At 38.2% G+C, this 23,426-nt stretch overlaps 1 protein-coding gene across 4 annotated transcripts in view; it reads right to left on the bottom strand.

Moving 5' to 3' along the window:
- Nucleotides 1-14: 14 nt before the first annotated feature.
- GLMN (glomulin, FKBP associated protein) overlaps nt 15-23,426 on the bottom strand; it is a 45,217-nt gene continuing 21,805 nt past the window's right edge. For 2 of the 4 annotated variants that reach the window (XM_036349400.1, XM_036349401.1), the window contains exons 9-19: nt 21,073-21,126; nt 19,883-19,913; nt 19,690-19,779; nt 18,734-18,775; nt 18,555-18,628; nt 16,782-16,866; nt 15,929-16,038; nt 15,029-15,092; nt 1,571-1,694; nt 704-786; nt 15-596 (exon numbers count right to left, since the gene is read on the bottom strand). In XM_036349400.1, the coding sequence (XP_036205293.1) occupies nt 480-596; nt 704-786; nt 1,571-1,694; nt 15,029-15,092; nt 15,929-16,038; nt 16,782-16,866; nt 18,555-18,628; nt 18,734-18,775; nt 19,690-19,779; nt 19,883-19,913; nt 21,073-21,126 (874 nt within the window). In that variant the 3' untranslated portion in view covers nt 15-479. Of the gene's footprint in view, nt 597-703; nt 787-1,570; nt 1,695-12,472; nt 12,649-15,028; nt 15,093-15,928; nt 16,039-16,781; nt 16,867-18,554; nt 18,629-18,733; nt 18,776-19,689; nt 19,780-19,882; nt 19,914-21,072; nt 21,127-23,426 lie in introns of those variants that run through there. The other 2 variants (XM_036349402.1, XM_036349403.1) reach the window with 2 other exon arrangements.

The following is a 23,426-nucleotide window of genomic DNA, read 5'->3' on the forward strand; positions in this document are numbered from 1 at the left end:
AAAAATAAAATATATACAGTTATAAAAGTGATTTTATTTTCAAGAGTTTTGTTGAATAATTCCTTTAATGTTCACAAAAAATTGGAGTGATATTCAGTTTATCACTAGGAATTCTAAAATGTAACACAGCTTCAAACTGGAACATAAAGTGCATCAGCATTTTTATAAACTCATTATAACTATACGAATGAAGGCAATTCAACTACATTTTATAAACTTATAATACAAAATTATTAATTTGTATTGAATTTTAACAATAGTATTTATTATATATGGGCATTCTTTGTCATGGAGATTATCTTTTTGAAACCAAATACTATTCATCCATGTGTCATTACAGAAACAGATGAGAAAAGCTACATTTATTTTTCTATTGGCGTGTTTTTTTCTATTGGTGTTTTACAGAAAAATTTTTGTGAAGGTATTAAATCATAATGAAAAACAGTATTTTACTAATTTTTATTTAAGAGATGGAGCTTTCACTTTATCCCAGTATTTTCTTCAGAGGTAGACTTTGTTTTTATTTCAATGAGTTCTTCTACTCGAGCCAGAACACTTTCAATCAAATCAAATGTGAAAAGTGCTGAATGTAGGACCTGCAATGCCAAGAAATTTTAGATTAATTAAGTATGCATTTAAAACAAAAGAAGTAAAAAAACAAAAGACCTCAAATGGATGTAGCTTAGAAAAATTTCACATCTACCTTAAGCTGCATTTCGGGAGGCATCTTAGGCATCTCTTCTCCACCTACGGTTACAGAACAAAAATCTTTGGACCTCTGGACTTCTGTAAGAGAAAAAAAAAATCATGTCATGTTTTTAATCTTAAAACAACTCTCAGATCTCAGTAATGTATTAATAAGCTACTTTCATCATTCCATTACTTTAAAAATATGTCCTTTATTTATATAAATTAAGTCTTAGTGTTTAATATCTCAGGGTATGCTTAAGTCAAGCAATTAGCAAATAAAAATATCAAAATTCTGTAACATGTTTATTTAAGTGACTAGCATTATTTTGGCATGTACAGGATGAATGAAAACTTATAAATTTTTTTCTTCAGTATATAATCAGAATTATACACTAAAAAAGAAAAAAATCTAGTAATGTCTATAGAAATATTACCATAGCTATATGGAAAAGATCACAAAATTATTGTAGAATTGCTGGCTTTAAAAAGTAATCTTGGACCTAAGATTCTTTTTCGTAATTTGTACAGATTTATTTGGGGGGAGTGGGGAGAAGGTGGAACAAACAATACCAAAAGAAATACAATGATATCTAAACAGAAATACTTGTAATACAGTTAGATTCCTAATTAGGATTTGAGATTTTAAAACCAGAATATATTTCAGTTTGGTTTAAATCTTTGTTAATCCAATTTCAGTGTTAACTGACTTAAAGTTCTGCTAAGAATAATTTTAATTATAAATAAAATGACTTAGCTGTCATGGTTTCTTGTTTGCTATAAATTAGACAAGTACAAGATTAAGATTTTTAATATAAATTGCAGTTTAAAAAAATGACTAAATTGTTAGACCTAAGTGAAAATGAAATTGCACATTACTAACCTTGGCTATTTTCTTGGCTATTTTTAATTTCTGCTTCATAATGTGCTTTTGACATATTAAGTCCTGTATGGAGTGGCTTTAAGAAATTATTCTCAATCTTTCCAAGTTCTGTCCATAATCCAGTCTGTTCAGAAGAATTAATGAAAGAATTAGTTATATGGCTCAACATTTACTGATTGCATATTATTAAATACTAGAGGCCTGGTGCATGAAATTCATGCACGGGGGTGGGGATTCAGCCCAGCCTGCACCCTTTCGCAATCCGGACCCCTTGGGGGATGTCCAACTGCTGGTTTAGGGGGAATCAGGCCTAAACCAGCAGTCATACATCTCTCTGGTAATCCGGGACCGCTGGCACTTAACCGGCTCACCTGCCTGCCTGCCTAATTGCCCCTAACCACTCGCCTACCTGCCTGATCACCCTTAACTGCCTCTGCCTGCCTGCCTGATCACCCCTAACCACGCGCCTGCCTGCCTAATTGCCCCTAACCACTCGCCTGCCTGCCTAATCACCCCTACTTGCCTGCCTGCCTGCCTGATCGCCCCTAACCATTTGCCTGCTTGCCTGATCGCCCCTAACCGCCTCTGCCTTGGCCCCGCCTGCAGCTTCGTGCAGAATGACATCTGGAAGGTCGTTTGGCTGTCCAGTCTAATTAGCATATTACGCTTTTATTATTATAGACAGATGTGTTTGAGAGTTGGAGAAACACAAATTAATCACATGATCCTTGCCTTTCAAGGTAGAGTTTACTGTTTAATAACACATTGATTACTACATCTAGTATTTTATGTGAATACCAATCAAAACAAAACTTTACTTTGGTTAGTATACTCAGTGCTGTACCACTTGGGCAGTTTTTGGTTCTGAGATGGGTAACTTACAAGTTTTACACATGAGAAAGTTATTTGAGGACAATACACATGGTCTAAGACATTTCTGTTGCCTATAAACATTCTCACAATGACTACATTATATATCTCTTCAACTCTTGATCTTACAGTTGATACCCTTGTCACAGATCTAGTTCTAGAAGATTCTTTTCTTTCCCTGTTGATGGAAACTTCTAACACAAAGCTGATATGGACATTCTTGGTGTTAAGTGCAGATGGAGATTTTACCTGCCTACGACAGTTTAGGTTTACTTGCTGTTACATATTAGATTTTATTCCAAGAGCATTTCTTCCCATAGTTCTAAAGGTGGAGAATCATAAAGTTCATTGGTATTATTAAATTTCCAGGCACTCTTTACAAAGGAAAATGTCTTAGGCAAAAAGGTTAAAAAAAAAAAAAAAAAAAAAGGAACCTTGGAAGTTCTGGTCAAGATGGTAGCATAAAAAAAAAAAAAAAAAAAAAAAAAAAAAAAAAAGATGGTAGCATAGGTAAACACAATACTTAAATCCTCCCACAACTATATCAAAACTACAACTGTATTACAGAACAACTATTCAGAACTGCCCGACAGCTAGCTTAATGGAGGTCTTACAACTACGATTATAAAGAAGCTGCATTGAGACTGGTAGGAGGGGTGGAGAGTTGGAATGGTTGGCCCCACACCCATTTGTAGCAGATAAAAATTGGAAGGGATATCTCGGCTGCAGAGGTGCTCCCTGAGTAGCAAGGGGTCCCATACCCACACAAGCCCTCCTCTCCCCCCCAGCCCAGGGTTCTAATATCAGGAACAGAAGTCCCCCTAACTTCTGGTTATAAATACCAGCAGGGATTGTAGCTGAGTGAGATGGAAAGGCTGTTGGAGTCCCAGGTGTTTCTCTCAAAGGGCCTGTGCATGGACTTATGTGGACTCACTGGCTCTAAGCTCCAGTACTGGGGCAGCAGCTGGAAAGTGCCAGGGACATACGGGAGGAACTGAATTGTCTGGCATAAGGGCAAGAGCTGGGAGAGGGCAGTATTCTTCCAGATAAAAGTGCTGGCAGAGGCCATTGTTCCTTTTCTGAGTCCTTCCACCACAGAGCCAACAAGTAGGCACCATTAACCTGCCTCACACTGTTTGCCCTACTCTGGTGATTCCCTGACACCCTGCTCCACCCCACTTGTGGGCCCACCCAAGCTGTTTCCAGTGGCTTTTCCATATGGACAGCCTGTCTTGGCAGTTTATAAACTCTCAAACAAGCAGCATCTGCCCTCGGCATGCCCTGTACCTCTTGCTAAGTGGTCCCAGGCCTGGCACTAGGGGCAGTAGCCTTGGTTAGTAGCTTGGCTTCGCGTGGACACCTCCATTCCTAACACAAGTAGCATCCATCTGCTGATCACTTTGTAGCTCGTGCTGGGTGGTCCCGGGCAGGACATAGGTGGTGGCTGATCTTGGTCTGCACCTCCCAGGATGCCGAGAGCCACTTCTGTAACAATACACTCAAGAGGCAGATTCAGTGGGCACCACTGCACAACTGATCCTCCACAATGGTTGTAGCCAATCAGCCTGGGGATAAATCCCTCCTGTTGATGTGCCAACAGCAAACAAGGCTCAACTATAACAAAAGGGTGTACACAGTCCATATGGGAAGGGGTGCTCCTGGAGTGTCCAACTTGGGTAATCAGGGACCCTGTGCCACTGGACCCTACAGGACAATACTATATAAGCCACTCTACCAAGCCCTAGAGATACAGCAACTCTATCTAATACATAGAAACCAACACAGGGAGGCTGTCAAAATGAGGAGACAAAGAAACATTTCCTAAATGAAAGAACAGAATAAAACTCCAGAGAAAGAACTAAACAGAATGGAGAAAAGCAACCTCCAGAGGCGGAGTTCCAAATGCTGTATAAGAATGCTCAATGAACTTACAGGAAGAATAGATGATCTTAGTGAGAATATCAACAAAGAGATAGGAAACATAAAAATGAAACTAGTAAACATAAAGAACCAGTCAGAAACAAAGCATACATTAACTGAAACGAAGAATACATTACAGGAAACAAAAAGTAGAGTATCTGAAGAAGAGTAGCAAATCAGAGATTTGGAAGACAAGAAAGCAGAAAACACCCAATCAGAACAGGAAAAAAAAATCCCCCCAAATGAGGATCATGTCAGGAGCCTCTGGGACAACTTCAAGTGTACCAACATTTGCATTACGGGGGTGCTAAAAGAATAGTTTAAGGAACTGAAAACCTATGTGAAAAAATAATGATGGAAAACATCACTAACCTGGTGAAGGAAACAGATAACAAGTACTGGGAACACAGAATCTTAAATAAGATTCAAAGAGGCCCACACCAAGGCACATCATAATTAAAATAGACAAAGGTTAAAGATAGAGAATCTTAAAAGCATCAAGAGAAAAGCAGTTAGTTATCTACAAGAGAGCCTCCATATGATGGTCAGCTGATTTCTCAACGGAAACTCTGCAGGCCAAAAGGGATTGGCAAGAAATATTCAAAGTGATGAAAAGCAAGGATCTACAATTAAGATGATTCTACCCAGCAAAGCTATCATTTAGAATCAAAGGACAGATAAAGAGTTTCCCAGACAAGAAAAAGCTAAAGGAGCTCATCATCACAAAACTAGTATTAGAAGAAATGTTAAAGGTCTTCTTTAAGATGGGATGGGGGTTAGGGAGATAGGTTAAAGAGGGATTAAGAAGTACAAATTGGGCCCAGCCAGTGTGGCTCAGTGGTTGAGCATCAACCTATGAACCAAGAGGTCTCCGGTTCAATTCCCAATCAGGGCACATGACTAGGTTGCAGGCTCGATCCCCAACAGGGGGCATGGAGGAGGCAGCCAATTAATGATGTTTCTCTCTCATTGATGTTTCTTTTTTTTTTTTAATTAAATCTTTATTGTTCAGATTATTACATTTGTTCCTCTTTTTTCCCCCCATAACTCCCCTACTCCCAGTTCCCGCCCCACCCTCCGCCCTCACTCCCCACCCACTGTCCTCATCCATAGGTGCACGATTTTTGTCCAGTCTCTTCCCGCATCTCCCACACCCCTTTCCCCCCCAAGAATAGTCAGTTCATTCCCTTTCTATGTCCCTGATTCTATTATGATCACCAGATTATTTGTTCACTTAATTCTTAGATTCACTTGTTGATAGATGCATGTTTGTTGTTCATAATTTGTATCTTTACCTTTTTCCTCTTCTTCCTCTTCTTAAAGGATACCTTTCAGCATTTCATATAATACTGGTTTGGTGGTGATGAACTCCTTTAGCTTTTCCTTATCTGTGAAGCTCTTTATCTGACCTTCAGTTCTGAATGACAGCTTTGCTGGATAAAGTAATGTTGGTTGTAGGTTCTTGGTATTCATCACTTTGAATATTTCTTGCCATTCCCTTCTGGCCTGCAAAGTTTCTGTTGAGAAATCAGCTGACAGTCGTATGGGTATTCCCTTGTAGGTAACTGAGTTTCTTTCTCTTGCTGCTTTTAAGATTCTCTCTTTGTCTTTTGCTCTTGGCATTTTAATTATGATGTGTCTTGGTGTGGTCCTCTTTGGATTCCTTTTGTTTGGGGTTCTCTGTGCTTCCTGGACCTGTAAGTCTATTTCTTTCACCAGGTAGGGGAAGTTTTCTGTCATTATTTCTTCAAACAGGTTTTCAATATCTTGCTCTCTCTCATCTTCTGGCACCCCTATAATTCTGATGTTGGTATGCTTGAAGCTGTCCCAGAGGCTCCTTACACTATCTTCGTATTTTCGGATTCTTTTTTCGTTTTGCTTTTCCAGTTGGGTGTTTTTTGCTTCTTCGCATTTCGAATCTTTGACTTGATTCTTGCGCTCCTCTGGTCTGCTGTTGGGAGTCTGTATAATATTCTTTATTTCAGTCAGTGTATGCTTAATTTCTAGTTGATTCTTTATCATAACATCGAGGGTCTCATTAGATTTCTTGAGGATCTCACTACATTTATCGGCGGTCTCACCAGTCTTTTCGGGGGCCTTACTAAGTTTATCGGCAGCTTCTAGACAGTTCTTGAGAGACCTTAAAAGTGTGGTTTTGAGCTCTATATCTTCCATTTCTGACATTTGCGTCCTGTTTCTTTGTCTCCGCATTTTTTTATCTTTTCTTGGTGCACCCCCTAGTGGTCTTTGTGCGCAGTCTTGTTGTAGTTATGCCTTGATTGTTGTCGGCAATATCGGGGGGTGATTTGACCTCCAGGCTAACTGGCTATGAGAGTCTGCTGTGTCTGCAGTGGGAGAGCTTCTGTGCTGGATCTCTAGGGCGGTGCTAATCTAGCGTTTGCCTGAGGCTATCCAGCAAATGGCTCTGCGCAGGGCTTGGGCGGGGCAGGTCCCTGGGGGATCTACAGGGCGGGCGGAGCGAGCAGTTATGGCTGCTCTCAGTGCTGTCCCTAGGGGCTCTGCCTCACAGAGTCCCAGCAACCGCTGCAAAGCTCAGAGAGAAAGCTGCCTTGAGTTCCGACCGAAGCCAGACAGTCCCGCTTCTCCCGTTTGAGTCTGGGTCCCTAAAGACTCGCCCGGATCTGGAGCTCATAGTCTGAAACTCCCTCCCAATTGAAAACAACAACCGTGCTCTCCACCGCCAGCCCGCTCCGCTCACACTCCGCACCTTAGTATTTCACTTCAGCACTGCGCCTCCTCTGAGTCTGGGTATGATATTCTCTTTCCTCCTAGTTGTAGAATTTCCACTCAGCTAGCCTTCCTGTGGTTCTGGATGATGTCCGTTCCATCTTTTAGTTGTATTTTTGATTGGTTGTTCGAGGCAGCAATCTCCAGCGTTAACCTATGCCGCCATCTTGGTTTCTCCTCATTGATGTGTCTATTTCTCTATCCTTCTCCCTTCTCCCGGTCTCTCTCAAAATCAATAAAAATATATTTTTTTAAAAGTATAGATTGGTAGTTACAAAATAGTCATGGGGATATAAAGTACTGAACAGGGGATAAAATCAATAACCTATCTAATCTAATAAAAGACAAACATGCAAATGGACCATACCTTTGCTACACCTTAAGCCATGCCCACCAGCCAATCAGAGCGACTATATGCAAATTAACCCAACAAAGATGGCGGCAGGCAGCCACGGAGCTGGAGCGAGCAGGAGGCTTGGTTGCTCCAGTGATGGAGGAAGCCAAGCTTCCCGCCTGCCGCGGCTGGCTCTGAGCTCCACTCAAGGCAACAAAGTTTCAATTATAGAAGATAAATAAACCCCAGATACCTACTTTCAGCTGGCCATGGCCACAGAGTTGGAGCGAGCAGGAGGCTTGGGTTGCCCCTGGCGATGGAGGAAGCCAAGCTTCCCGCCTGCCCTGGCCAGCTCTGAGCTCCACTCAAGGCTACAAAGTTTCAATTATAGAAGGTAAATAAATCTCAGAATAAAAAAAGAAAAAGAAAAAACGGAGAGGCTGGGAGCTTCTGTCGCCGGGGGGTGTGGCCAGCCTGAAAACAGCCATCAGCTCCTCACCCAGGCTGGCCAAACCTCCATGGGATGAGGGTCCCCACTGGGGAGGGCTTGACCAGCCTGCAAACAGCCATCAGCCCCTTACCAAGGCTGACCAGGCACCCCAGTGGGACCCCCACCCTGATCCGGGACACCCTTCAGGGCAAACCAGCCGGCCCCCACCCATGCACCAGGCCTCTATCCTATATAATAATAGGGTAATATGCAAACTGACCCTAACAGCAGAACGACTGGGAATGACTGGTCACTATGACACACACTGACCACCAAGGGGCAGACACTCAATGCAGGAGCTGCCCCCTGGTGGTCAGTGCACTCCCACACGGGGAGCTCTGCTCAGCCACAAGCCAGGCTGACGGCTGCCAGTACAGCGGTGGTGGTGGGAGCCTCTCCCGCCTCCTCAGCAGCGCTAAGGATGTCCGACTGCAGCTTAGGCCTGCTCCCCGCTGGCAAGTGGACATCCCCCGAGGGCTTCCAGGCTGCCAGCGGGATGTCTGATTGCCAGCTTAGGCCCAATCCCCTGGGAAGAGGGCCTAAGTCAGCAGGTGGTCATCCCCCAAGAGGTCCCAGACTGCGAGAGGGCAAAGGCTGGGCTGAGGGACTCCCCCCCACGAGTGCACAAATTTTTGTGCACCGGGCCTCTAGTATATATATATAAAAGCCTAAGGGACCGTTACAACCTGTTGCTATGACAACCACTGACCACCAGGGGGCAGACCACTCAATGCAGGAGCTGATCATTGGTAGTCAGTGCACTCCCACAGCCAACCTCCTGTGGCCCCTCCCCCTGGCTGGCCGGCACTCCTGATCAGCCCGATGGAGGGGGGGCTGGCTGGGCCACCTCCCATTGTCCCTCCCCATGGCCGGCCTGGCCCGGATGGGTCCCGATCACTGACCAGGTCAAGGGACCCCACCCATGCACGAATTCGTGCTCCGGGCCTCTAGTAGTGTAATAACTATGGTGTCAGATGGGTACCAGATTTATTGGGGTGATAACTTAGTAAGTTATATAATGTCTAATACACCTGAAACTAATATAATTTGTGCGTCAATTGTAACTGAAAAATAAAAAAATTATGCGTGTTACCTCTTTACTATATAGGATATTTCTGAATATTGTCACTATTTACAATTCGAGATCAACAGTTCATCTGAAACATGGTTCTGTATTTTTTATTCCTTACTATTTTTCTTCTAATAAAAATATTTGAGTGCAATTTTATACATGCTGGATGAGAGTTTTGCAATTGCCATGAATTTGAGATAAAAGGTATCTCAATAAAATTCATTCTGAAAATAGATTACTGAAATAATTTGATTGTAAAACTTAACAATTTTACAGACACTGGGCGCATTTAGCTCCACAACTAACTATATATTACATTACTAAAAAATTAAATGTACAATGTTAGCTCTTCTCTGGTAACAGTCGAGCTGACCATTAAACACATAAGAGATGTTGGTAAGCAATACACTGAACATCTTAATCTTAGTCCTAACCAATTTGTCATTTCCCCTCCACTTTCTCACATTGTTCTTTGTAACTGGCCACAAAATTGGTTTCAATACCCATAACCTTTATTAAAAATCTGAATAAGCAACCTGATGTTTTCAATTATACTGTATTCCATTTTGTAAAAATTGCTGGTCTGACCAATTAAACTGATTTAATGACTCAATATGTTTGGTTATGATCAGAAGTTTGAAGAACATTGCTCTAAGTTACATACCTATACGAGAAGTTGTTGAGTGAGAGTTGTCATTCTTCAACTTTATTGGATAATGTCAAATTACTCTCCAAAAGTGATTATATCTATTTGCTTCATCACTGTTCCATATCCTTATCTATGGTATCTACCTTTTTAACATTTGCCATTCTGATGGGTATGAAATAGTATTTCATTGAAATTTTTATGTTTATCAATCTTTTTGTTGTTAGTACATACTATTCTTGTCTGTTTAGGTATTAAAATCATATCTTTCTAAATAGACTCAGAACAACTATTCTTTTTCTAGCCTTTGCAACATTTTATATAAAATTTGAGTATCTGTTTCTTGAAATTATGGTAAAATTATCTGACCTTGTGATTCTCTTAGACTGTTTGTGGCAGTTTTAAATTATATTTTCTAAGGTATTTCATTTCACTGAAGTTTTCAAATTTACTGATATGTTTTCATGTAATTTTTATACTATTTTTCAATCTGTGCTTTATTAATAATTATACTCTTTTTAATTAACATACTGTGTCTTTGTGAATTTTTGAAATCTTGCCAGAAATTCATTAATAACTTTATATTCATTTCTAAAATAAGCATTAAAGCTGGAAACTTTTTTCTAAGTACCACTCTTAGCCATATCGCACAAGTTTTAACATATAGCATTTCATTATCATTCAGTTAAAAGTTTATAATATTCTTTTATCATATACAACTATCTCATAAAATAGATTTTATTCATAATTCATAATATATAGAGGTTCTCAAACTTCACTAAGTTAAAATTGCAGATTTCTGTGCTTTATCACAGGCTTTGATTGATAAGATTTGGGCTGAACTCAGGAATTTGCATATATATACATTAAAAAATACCCAGGTAATTTTGATTAGGAACATATGCTGAGAAACAATGATCTAGAATGGTCCAATGCCAATAAGGAACTAAATTTTTAATTAAAATTTAAAAAATTAATTTAAAATCTAGTCATATGTGGCTACTGTCTACTATATTGGACAGTGCAAATCAATCTTTATCAAGACCTTAGTTGTTTTTAATTGCAGTAATTTAATACATAGCCCATAACCATAACACTTAAAACAAGGTAATAAAATCATGTGCCAAAATTAGGCTAAATTGCCAATTTTGTTCAGCATAATTCCACAATCTTTCACATGATGAACAACAGTAATATTTTTAGAAGTATGTAGGAGGGAAGAAGCTATGGAAAAAAGAATATTTTCTCTTTAACATTAAGGGTACTAGATCTTTTAAAAAACTACAAAGAAAATAATTTTAAAATTTCTTTTATCAAATGTCTAGAAAAAAATAACTTAATATTTTAAAGTTATAAGGATAACAATTTGAACTGTTCACAAATACTTGCTTTTAATTTTATACCAAGTAGTCTCACTGATGAAATAGTTCTGAAATCTTTTCAGTTATAAAGCTTAACTATATATTCCAAAATTCACTGCAGCCTATCTTACAAAAGGAAGACCAGGCAGTTCTACACCACAATGAAATTTATTGCCAGAACAAATAGGACCTTGCAAAGGAGGAAAGACGGAAATGCATGAGACCCAGTTTCCCCCTTTCTCCTAATTTGTATGTGACTTGTTATTTATGAAGTACTATTGTAGAACTTCTAACACTTGTAATATCAAGTAACATTTATCACCTTAAGTAATTTGGTTCTGCAAATGACACAAAAAGGGCATGCTTTAATCTTGGAGAAAGAAACAATTTAAATGAGAATCCAAAATATTGGTTACATAGATTATATGCATATATGCCAGATATTTAGTTTTCCTAAATAAGCATATATGCACACAGTGCCTAATTGAATTTTTAAAAATTCCTGATACCTGTGGCCTTTACAAACTTATATTGCCTCCCTTGACTTTGTTTTCTTTCTGCATATTACAATCACAACTTAAGAAAAGAATGGGTGTAAGCAGGAGGATTGGAAAGGATATGAGTAGAAAATACAAAGGTAAGAGATATAATTATTATAGGCTATGTATTAGAATATTATTGTAATTCAAAACAACAAATCCAGACCTGGCCAGTTTTCTCAATGGTTACAATATCAGCCTGTACACTGAAGGGTCTCCGGTTTGATTCCTGGTTGCAGGGTCAATCCCTGGCCCCAGTCAGGGCACGAGTGGGAGGCAACCAATGGATGTGTGTCTCTCACATCAATGTTTCTCTCTCTCCCCCTCCTCTCTTCTTCTCTCTCTAAAAAATCAATGGGAAAAATATCCCCACTCCTTGGGTGAGATTAAATAAAAATAAAAAGACAAAAACAAACAACTAACTCATATTTAAAGACACCTACCAAATAAGAGAGAACATTAGGTATAAAAGCTAAGTTGATTTTACCAGCAGAGATGGAGGTTCAAGGTTCAAAGTGTAGGAGAAGGTGCCTATCATTTATGCAGAGAGATAAATAGGCATGAAATAGTAGGATGCGGAGGGGAATGACTTATTCTTATTATTAAAAGAATAAGTCAGTTGACAGTGACCCAAAATAGCAGGAAAAGAAATGGATTATCATTCAATTATGAATCACGTTTTGTATTGAATGATTCTGTTCTTATTTTTCTATACACCTTTTTGAATTGCTTTTCAGCTTTTCATCTGACTAGTTACCTTCTCAGCACACTTCATTGCTCAAAAATAGGTTCTGGTAGGAGTCCTTCTGAATAGAACTACCCACAATTCAGAATCACTAGAATATCTTGTTTCCCCTTTAATCAAAATTTCTAAAAACTCAGAAGCTGTCAGTTTTTAATTAACCACAACAAACAGATTTACCTCTCATTTACACACATGACCTATTGGACTGGAAGAAATGCTTCCATAGTGAACAGCCTCTTACACTGCCTGAAAGATGTCAGGTTTCCATCATGGACTGGGTTTTTTTTGCTAATTTCCTTGGTATGATAATTCTTATGGTAACTTGCATGGAAATACTTGGGAATATTTGACCCCTAAGAAAAAAATTTAAAAACCATTAAGTAAGAAAACAATCTTATAAGCTGGTTATACCCTTTTCTTTACCATATATGTTCAAGCCAAATAAAAGTGAGGCATGACATTGCACAGTGCTAAACTGCTGCCTTCCCTGTCTAGGCAGAGGCCCATATGCTGCCCCTGTGCTCCACGTGTTATAATCTGTCAACTCTTATTCAAGAGGATTTTTTGTCTTCCAATCAGGCAAAGCAGATCATCTGTAGGTATGGCCTTTCTGGATTATGGAAAAGTAAAAACTTATACTCCACCCTAAGGGTACCTTCCTAAAGAAGGGCCTCCACCAAGGCTGAATTTTACTTGTTAAATTTTCTACTTCCAGAAGAAGCTCCTTTAGCAGTTAGTTGTGATTCAAAGGTTCTGGCCACTAGGTGTGTCCTTATGCAACTTAACCTTTCTGTGCCTACATTACCTATGAAAAGTGAAAAATAAAGAATGCTTATAGCATTGTAAAGGTAAATGATACGCAGCACCTGGTCGGGACAGTGTTGCCACTGGCAGGGGGGAGGGAGGACTGTGGAGTAATGAGGTCAGAATTAACTGGGAAGGGAAACAGGGAACTTCATGTGATGATAGCAATGTTTTATCTTTGTTAAGGATTTGGATAATATAGATCTATTTGTTAAAACTGGTGAATATACAAGTAAAATCTGTGCATTTGATTTTATGTAAATTTTAACTCAAAGAAAAACTATAGGCAGATATTTTACTCTACTTAATGAAATACATGCTGAAATATTTAGGGGAAATTATGCTAATGTTTGCAGTTTACCTTGAAATATATAAAAATATTTAAGAAACGGATGGATACATGATAAAAATAGAGTAAATAAGTAGATAAATCAGTGATCACTGTAACATCCTTTCAACTTGGCTGTATGTTTGAAAAACGTTACAATGGTAAAATAGAAAAAATCACCCCCCAGTACAGAGTAAGCATTAGTCAATGAGTGCAAATAACTATAGGGTGTCCCCAAAAATGTATACACACTTTACAGCTGGTAGCTCAGTTGATATTTCTTTCTTTTCAGATTTAACCCATTGGAATGAATAATTATTTAAAATGTGTATACATTTTTTGGGGAGACACCCTGTATTTTGTGCTGACAAGGGATGATGAATAGGAGGTCAAATCACTGAATCGACTAGATTTAATCAAAAGAGAAGCAAAATGCTACTTTTCCCATAAACTGTCATTTTAAATGATCATTTATTTAAATTAAAAAAGAAACTAAAAAACTCTTTGGCATCTTATCTACATTAATAAAATCAAAATATGCTAATTAGACCAAACGACCTTCCGGACAACCACGCTATGACACCCACTGGCCCCAGGCCAGCCAAGGCAGGTGTGATGCGATTGGTCGGGGGCCCAACCATTGCCCTATGTTCGCCCCACAGAGGGAGGCCCAGGCCACTGGCCGGCAGGGCGACCAATCGGGGGGCTCCACGATCACCCCAAAGAGGGAGGCCCAGGCCACCAACCAGCGGGCTGCGGCGGGTGAGAGGGGCCACCCTCTGCAAGGGAAGCCCAGGTCCCAGGTGCCAGAGGGAAGCCGGTGCTGGCAGCCGGGGGAAGGAAGGCCTATTCTTGAATGAATTTCGTGCATCGGGCCTTTAGTATAAATATAAGTCAATGATTTTCATTTCTTTAATTACTTCCTAAAAGAAGAAACAGATTAAGAACACATATGATTCAGGTAGCTAAAGTTAATAGACATGACACACAGGGAAACCAGCTATTAGAATAGAGTAGGTAGAAAGAGAGAAGATAAAAAGCAAATACAACTTTAGTGTGTGACAAATCTCCCTCAAATAGTTTATTTCTTGAATACCTCTAATGATACACTATTAAAAATGAATACAACTTCCTACACATTATCCAAAAGGTGCTGTTAACAGATTTTAATGCTAAAAATGCTTTATTTTGTCAAGTCTAATGAGGGGACATCAAATTATCAGATGGTTTTATTTTATACAGCTCAGACTAAAATCATGACTTATAGGTAGAGGCAACTGAACAAGATACCCAAATAAATATATGTTGAGCTCAAGGTTAGTTGGCTTAGGGCTTCCAACTTATCTGCCTACCAGGTCTAAGCAGTGCTTGCAGCAAAAGAGGAAAGGTACAATAGAAAAGGAAAGGGAAGCTGGATGTGGGGTGGTAAGGGCTCTTGGGAATGAACTTCAGGTTTCAGAATAATTGTTGGCACTTCCTCCAGCCTCTGTGGCTGGGTAAGAGATGAAATATTGGCTTAAGTGGATATTGACATGAAATCTGAAACACTTCTTATATATTGTTAATATACTCACAGTTTCTTTTTCAAAAAATTCACTTACTTGATTGTCATTTTCATTATCTTTGATAACCAAATACCTCAGTAAGTTTAATGAAGCCATTATCCTGTTAATTAAAAATATGTGTTACAGTACAGTTTTATAAAATCAACAGCAATTTCAATGAAAAAGTAAGCTAAAACTCTGGCTATATTCTTATAATTATGCTTGTCATTGAAAGCACAATTTACCCTTGAACAATGCAGGAGCTCGGGGTGCCAAACTTTGCACGCTTGAAAATCTGTGTATAACTATGTATTCCCTTCATCATAGTTTTTGGAGTTGTAATAGCTCATTACTCTTGTTCTCCAAGTTCAAAAAATATAGCTGTGAAAAATACTAATCTTTTTCCCCCCCAAGGAAGCCTTATTAACCTTAATATCTGAGAGTATCACCTGTTGCTTCCTGAATTTTAAGGTTCCATTTATAACCATTTCTCTATATCCATGTGAGTATAATGAAAGTGACATTACATGTTCTATATGAAAAACATGATGTCCTAGAAAACAAAACAATAAAACCTACACACATACGCTTTGTATAAGTTGTACACATATGCTTTGTAGTTGTAAATGTCTATTAGCTGTACTGGAATGCTGGGTACGTTGAAGGCACAAAATTATACTGTTGGTTACACTTCTGGAAAGAAGGGCTGTTTCGTTTTTTTAGCAAGGATGCATGACCTTTATTTTTAAAAGTTGTATTAAGTTTATTAAACAAATTTGAATAAATAAAAAGTGGAAAAAAAGAGTTTTTAATTTGGTTTTACATAATACCTAATTACTTAAATATAAAAATCTTTATGTGCTTTTATGAATTAACCATAGATAACATAAAATCATAGGAAGATATGGCTTATTACTTCTCAATTTACTATGTGAACCTTAGTAGTCATCACCTCACCTATCTGAGTTTTGCAGTAGATCTGTTTCAGCACCCTCTGGGAGAAAGAGTACCAAATCTAGAAGGGAAATTAGCTGTGGTCCTGTAAACCATTTGTTGTTATGTGTTCTCTGTAAAGCAAAAGAAAAACTGAAAAAGGCTTTAGCAGCTTGATAAATGTGCTTTCTAATACCTTGATACTGCAAAAATAAACTATTACACATTTAAAATATATACTTTTTAACTTTAATTTCCATTCTGTCATTTACTATTTCCAGACATCTGGAACAAACTCTGCCAGTTTGTGAACACTGGTGCATTCTTTTTCTCTTTTATTTATATGGAATCACTGAGTGTCCACAAACAGATGAGAATTCAGTTTCCATTACTATTTCCGAAGTGTACGGCAAAACAAAAAGGAATCATGTTATTAGCACAAAGAACACAATTTAAATCTATAATCAAGGAAACTTCAAAATTAAGGTTTAAAAAAAAAAAAAGAAATAGACTGTTGATCCTCAGAGGGAAGGCAGGGGAGGGTGGGTGGGAAGAGATCAACCAAAGAACTTGTATGCTTATATATATAACCCATGGACACAGACAATAGGGTGGGGAGCCTGGAGTTGTGGGGAGGGAGAGGACGGGAGCGGGCTGGAAGAGGTTAATGGGGGGAAAAGGAGGACCTATGTAATACTTTCAACAATAAATATTAAAAGAAAAAAAAGAAATGGTAGAAATTAGAAAAAATATATACCCTAATACTAGAAAGAGAAAAAAATCCATAGGATGAAATCCATATTAATGTATTCCACACAAAAAATACATCCTACAAAAGAAAATAAATTGATAATTGATACCTTAGCTATGCTCTTACCTTTAATGACATGTCAATTTGATTTTTGATATTCTGAATAATGAAGGCCTCCACACCTGAGTGATTACTTGTATTCAATAAGCACCTTGAAAACAAAATTACAATGCATTTGAAATTATCCTGGATTGCATTATAATGATGACACAAGTTTTACAAATTCAAATGGGCCATGTATTATTTCTAAGAATACAAAAACCATCGAAGACAATTGGCAAGATGATTAACCAATTACAAACTCACCTATAATAGTTATTTCTCTGACTAGCAAATTCTATTTGAACTGGATCTTTCCAACAAGAAATTTCTATCAAATCAAATTTGAATCTTTTTATGCATTTAGTTGCAATGATTTAATACGGCAAGAATGGGAACTAGTATGATCACCTAAAATCTCCCCAATTATTCCCTGTGAAAGTACACACTACTCTGGTTAGACTAATTAGTTGCAAAGAAAATAATTCAATCTGACTAGCTTAAGGAAAAAGGGGGGTTTCTTGGTAGGAATACAGGTATGACCTATGCATAAAGAGATTTCATAAACCTTCTCTGACTCTATCAATAGAAATGAAGAAAAGATAGACTTAAGAATGTTAGTTCTGGCCAATTCCAAAGAAGACTTCTTAGCACTTTATCAATGCCCAAATCTATTTTCAACTTAACTAATTTTTATTACATAGGTGTTAACAAAATAAGATCTGCAGGCCAAATTCAACGTGCTGTCCGTTTTATTAGAACATACCTACCCTCGATACAAAGACAAAATTGAGCAGTTAAAATAGAGACTGGCCCATAAAGCTTATATTTACTATTTGGCCTTCTACAGAAAGTTGACTCTTTTTCCTTTTTCTTTTTCTTTTTTTTTTTTTTAAGAGAGAGAGAGGGAAACATCGCTGAGAGATACATCGATTAGCTGCCTCCCATACACAGTCTGACTGGGGATCGAACCCGCCACCTTTTGGTGCATGTGATGATGCTCCAACCAACTGAGCCACACCAGCCAGGGCAAAGTTGGTTCTTCTTTAACTCAGATGGTTACTTTTACCCTCAAATAACACTATTAATAAGCTCTACTATTAACTTAAAATGAATAGCCTGTCAATGACTCCTGAGCCATTAATTTCAACTGTGAATAATGGAAATTATTGACACATGCAGGAGCTTTATCAATTTGTTTAATATTTTAAGTCCTTTTTAATTTTAGAGTAATTTAATTAACTGAATAAAATATATTATTATTCATGTAATATATATGTATGTACATATACTAGTATATGTATCCATAATTTTTAATTAAACCCTTCTCTATCCATCACAGATAAGAGAATTATTATAATACTAGAGGCCCAGTGCACGGATTCATGCACATTGAAAGGAAATTAATTAGAAGGTGGCTGGTGGGGCAGGACTGGGCAAGACGGGCCAGACATGCCCTGGAGCCAACCTCCTGTGGTCCCTCAGCCTGGCCTGCAGGGATCAGGATGAAACTGGCAGTCCGACATCCCCCAAGGGGTCCCAGAGTGCAAGAGGGCACTCTGCAAAGTTGCTGTCGCTCAGCAGCTCCTGCATTGAGCGTCTGCCCCTGGTCGTCAGTGCGTGTCATACCTACTGGCTGGTTGGCCGGTCCCTTAGCCTTTTATATATATAGATAGGTGGCTTCCAAGTAGAGTTGAATTACATTTAAAAAATACTAAAATACTATAGCCTGGATTAAATGGCATTAATCTGACTTTTAATCAACCATACACTTCACAATTAACCATTCTTGATACATACCTAAATAATGTATATTTGCCTTGAGAATCCAACTTGTTAATATACAGCTGAAGCATAGCTAAACCCTTTTTCCTCTAAAATGGAAGAAATAATATTGTTACATAAGCTGAATAAAGATTAAATTGTTTATTAAAATTGCTTATTGTAACTCATTATTTAGTCCTAAAACATTTACATACCAATGTCTCATCAGGGCAAAGCGTCATTACTTTGACTAGGCCCTGAAAATAAAAAAATAAAAATTAATTCATATGTGAATAGATTACATTGACAGCAAAGAAACAACTATATCATCAATGGTAGATACTAAAAATTCAGAAAAGTGAGAGTAGGAGATTTAAAAATGAAGTAAATTTCCCCCCAAGCCTATCATCCTATTGTTATATCTATAGGAAACTAACTATACTCCATTTGGTTAAGTGAAATTGAGTGTGGTGTTGCAAAGTTGTAAATTTAGAAGCGAATGCTAATTTTCAATTACGAGTTGAGTAGCCAAAAAATGATATCAAACATGCAGAAATATAATCCATTATTAAAAATTTTTAGGCTTAATATACTAACAAAAGCCATGGTTTGCTTTTTAAATAGTGGAAGAACAAGTCTCTACATCAATATCTAAGGACCTACTTGTTATGATAACAAACAGTACTAGGCAAAATTTATCACAGGAGGGAAAATAAAACGTCTTTCTAGTAAGCAGTCAATGTATGCCTTGAAGTCTTGAGGACCTCAGTTATTATAAAAGTAAAGGAGCTTCACTTTCCAAGGTCCCTAAAAAAACAAAGTGTTCACGAAGAAAGTATGTTTTTCCACTAGATACTAATGCTGTCAACTATGGTAGCCACTAGCCACACAGAAGTCATTTAAATTTAAATTAATTTAAATTACATTAAAATTCAGTTCCTTAGTCATACTAGCAACATTTCAAGTGTTCAATGAGGCTAGTGGCTTTCATACTGTACCACACAGATAATAGAACACTTTCATCATAACAGAAAGTTCTATTGGACAGCATGGCACTAAAGTTTTCAAAGGATATTGGAAAGAAGGTGGGAGAGGAATCTGAAAAGACCTTTAATTAAATTTAGAATAGGGAAGGGGTTATTTTTAAGATTAGAATCCACATTTCACTTACCTGAGGAACAGTAAGAAAACTCTTGATTTCTAAGTACTGGTGAAGTAGACTATTGTCTTCCATTCTCAACAAACTATTCTCCAACAGATCCTATATTAAAATATATGCATACATACACATATAGTAAAGTCAACAGCTCTATTTGTTGGCATGACTATGTAATTAAATTATGATGGGTGCAAACAAATCTTACCAGTCCTTTGGAGAAAACAGACTCTTCTGTTCTGGAAGAGAATATTAAAATTTACTGACATGATTTTCTACATTTCTTTAGAATGATTCTTCATTTTAGGAAAAATAAACCAAAAATTGAAATTTAAAGACTTAATTATCTCAGGCTCTCAGTTCTTATTCGAACCCTGCAAGGAGTTAGAAGTTATGTTTTTGGCTTAATGACTAAACAGTTTGGAAATCTTAAGATTCAAATCTTAAGTTCATACATACAGGGTGTCCCCCCCCAAATTTAATGTGACTCTATTACATTTTGAAAATTGAATGTATTTTAATAAACACTGCTTTTATAATTACTCAAAGAGTATATACCTTTTGGGGGGGGGGGCACCCTGTATTCTCATTGTATGAATATAACAGAAACTAAGTGAAAAGAACGTAAAATCTTTTAAGACATAGATTTAGAGTTAATAACCACTTGTGCCAGGAGACCCTTGGAAAGTCCTGCCTTATAGGTCGAGGCTTTGGTTATTTGCCATGTTACAAATTTCCCTTCTGGGAAGAGACGGGATTGATAAACTGTCACTACTATTCCAGGAGGATAGTACTGAAAGGCCCTGACTGATCTCAAGAGATAATTTAAACTTGTTATAGGAAAAGAAAACAAAGCATAGAGTTTTGCGAAATTCTTAAATGCCTGTTACTTCATAATTTTTTAAAGAGAAAGTCTTGCTTCTTAGCATCTCAAATGAAAAAAAGTTGTTGAATGATATCACTGTCAATAATCTAAGTTTTAACAGGTGGACTCAAGACACCTCCTTCCTTTTGATGCAGTTCAGATTGTATCCATGAAGCAAAACCATGGATTAACTGCTTTTATTGACTATTCCTCCTTAGATAGAGAAGGCTACAGTAGAATAAAGGTGTTTTAATTAGCCAACTTTTGAAATAAGGGAAGAAACTTCAGAAGCAGAAGATTGGAAATCCCCTTTTATGACAATATTTTTATATTATCCTGGGTTTAAAATGAAAGAGATTTTCTTTAAAACTTTTTTGACTCATTTCTGTCTCTGTTGTGCATATCTGCTTCATTGTTTTATAAAATAACCAATTAATTAAAGTTTGGCAAAGAGAAGGTAGTCTCCCCTGATCTTGACAAGGACTATTTTAGTACCACTACTTAATTTTGAGATGCCATGCATATGATCTTACCTTTGCAGGAAGACTTCAATATGCCCCATATTAAATTGCAAAAGGTACGATGGGCTAAAATAGGGAAGAAAAAAGAATACACACATGAATGTGCATGTGTTTTTTAGAAATTTTACATATATACTGCTATTTAGAGATAAGGGTTTTAAAAAAAAATTTGGGGTAGGAATGGGCAAGGGCAGAGCAGGACTCCCTACTCTGGAGGGAAATCAAATTAAAGTGAGGTCATTAGTGTGAGTCCTAATCCAATATGACTGGTGTCCTTACAAAAAAGGGAAATGTGGAGGGACATGAATACAGGGAGAGTGCCATATGAACACAAAGGCAAGGGAGTAATGCATCTATCTAAAGCCAAGGAACATCAAAGATCGCCAGCAAACCATAAAAGCTATGTGAGAGGCGTGGGACAGATTCTCCCTCAAAACCCCCAGAAGAAACCAATTCTGCTCTTGACCTTCAACTTCTAGCCCCCAGAACTGTGAAATAAATGTCTGTTATTTTAAGATATCCAGTTTGTGGTACTTTGTTATGGTAGCCCTAGCAAATTAATACACATACATAAGCCATTTTGGTGGTACAGTGTGATTGAGAGTATAGGCTCTGGGGTCAGACAGAACTGTTTGAATTCTACCTTTCCCTCTATGGTATTGGGTAGTATCTTAGCATGTTTAATTAAGCCTGTTATTTTCATCTATAAAATGAATAATGCTCTATTTCATTGTGTTACTATACAGATTAGGTAACGTATATAAAGCTGTTAGCACCATGTTTAATACATGGTGAACATGCAAGTGGTAGCCGTTATTGTAATATTTACATACAAATAAATCTGGGGTATAGCCATACATAAATATATAAATGTACACAAAGGAATACACCCAAGGCATGTAAGGCATATATATAATCCTTATTATGGAGTTTAATGTCCAAAAGGTATATTATAAAGCTAGTGTCCCGGTGCACGGATTTGTGCACATTGAAAGGAAATTAATTAGAAGAAATATTTTAATATCACTATTCACCCTTTCTCTGTAATAGACGTGTCAACCAAATTCACGATCTACAATGACAGATCGAAACACACACGTGCGATTGGTGCCAGTGAGAGCTTTATATGTATCGCGCATGCGCGAATCAACTTAACTTTTTATAGATACAGAATAAACTTGCTTAATCAGACCTGCTTTCTGATTTAGCTAAACTTTTCAAGCCCAATGAAGCACCCCAACTTCTCTTTCAGGTAATTGTTAGCAACACAGCAGTAAATATTAACACGATTATTATTGTAGATCACACAGGGAGAACAAAGGGTAAAATATTAAAATATATATATATATTAATTATTGATTTTTTTTTTACAGCAAGGAAGGGAGAGGGATAGAGAATTAGAAACATCAATGAGAGAGGAACATCGATCAGCTGCCTCCTGCACGCCCCCAACTGGGGATATGCCCGCAACCAAGGTACATGCCCTTGACTGGATTTGAACCTGGGACCCTTCGGTCCGCAGGCCGACGCTCTATCCACTGAGCCAAACCCGTCAGGGCAAAGGGTAAAATATTTATCTGTAGCAGTGTTTGACTATATTCTGCGCAGTGAGAAAACCTAGTCGTTTTCAAGTTCCACCATTTCTTACTGCTTTTCAGTCGGGTCAAGTTTCTAAACTTTCTAAATCTCCATTTTCCAGCTAATGAAACGAAAATAGGATTCCACCGAGTCTCCTATTGACCTACTCCAGTACTTCTGTGAGGATCAAATGAGATGAGACACGTGAAAACGCTTCACAAAACATTTGGTTAAACTGTAAAATGTTTGCACCTGATTTTAAAGCAAGTCGGGTTCCTGGGCTGAAGAAACTCCAAGGAGGCTAGTTGCTAGGGAGAGGAAGTGGGTGTTGCTATGTGATGTCATTATCCAGTGCCCACAGCGACCATTTCTGGGTTGGGCTGGGGGCCGCATTTTGCACCATGGGGTCCTGGCAGCGTTGGCTGCGATTCAGTGGAATATCACACGGGGTGGTGCTGGGGTCTGTGTCCCACTTGGGGAAAGCTGAATGTTGGTTTGTTGGCGCCAGGTCCATGGTGCCATTTTTTTAAAATGGCCAGTGTGCATCATGGCAGCTCCTGCGTTGAGAGTCTGCCCCCTGGTGGTCAGTGCCAGTCATGGCTACTGGTCAGATGGATGGACACAGCCTTTTATATATATATTAGAAGCCCAGTGCACAAAAATTTGTACACTTGTGTGTGGGGGGGGTCCCTCAGCCCGGCCTGTGCCCTCTTGCAGTCTGGGACCCCTCTGGGGATGTCCACCTGCTGGCTTAGGCCCGCTCCCCGGGGGATCAGGCCTAAGCTGGC

The sequence above is a fragment of the Myotis myotis genome, unplaced genomic scaffold (genome assembly GCF_014108235.1).
Source record: "Myotis myotis isolate mMyoMyo1 unplaced genomic scaffold, mMyoMyo1.p scaffold_m19_p_2, whole genome shotgun sequence".
Classification (NCBI taxonomy): domain Eukaryota; kingdom Metazoa; phylum Chordata; class Mammalia; order Chiroptera; family Vespertilionidae; genus Myotis; species Myotis myotis.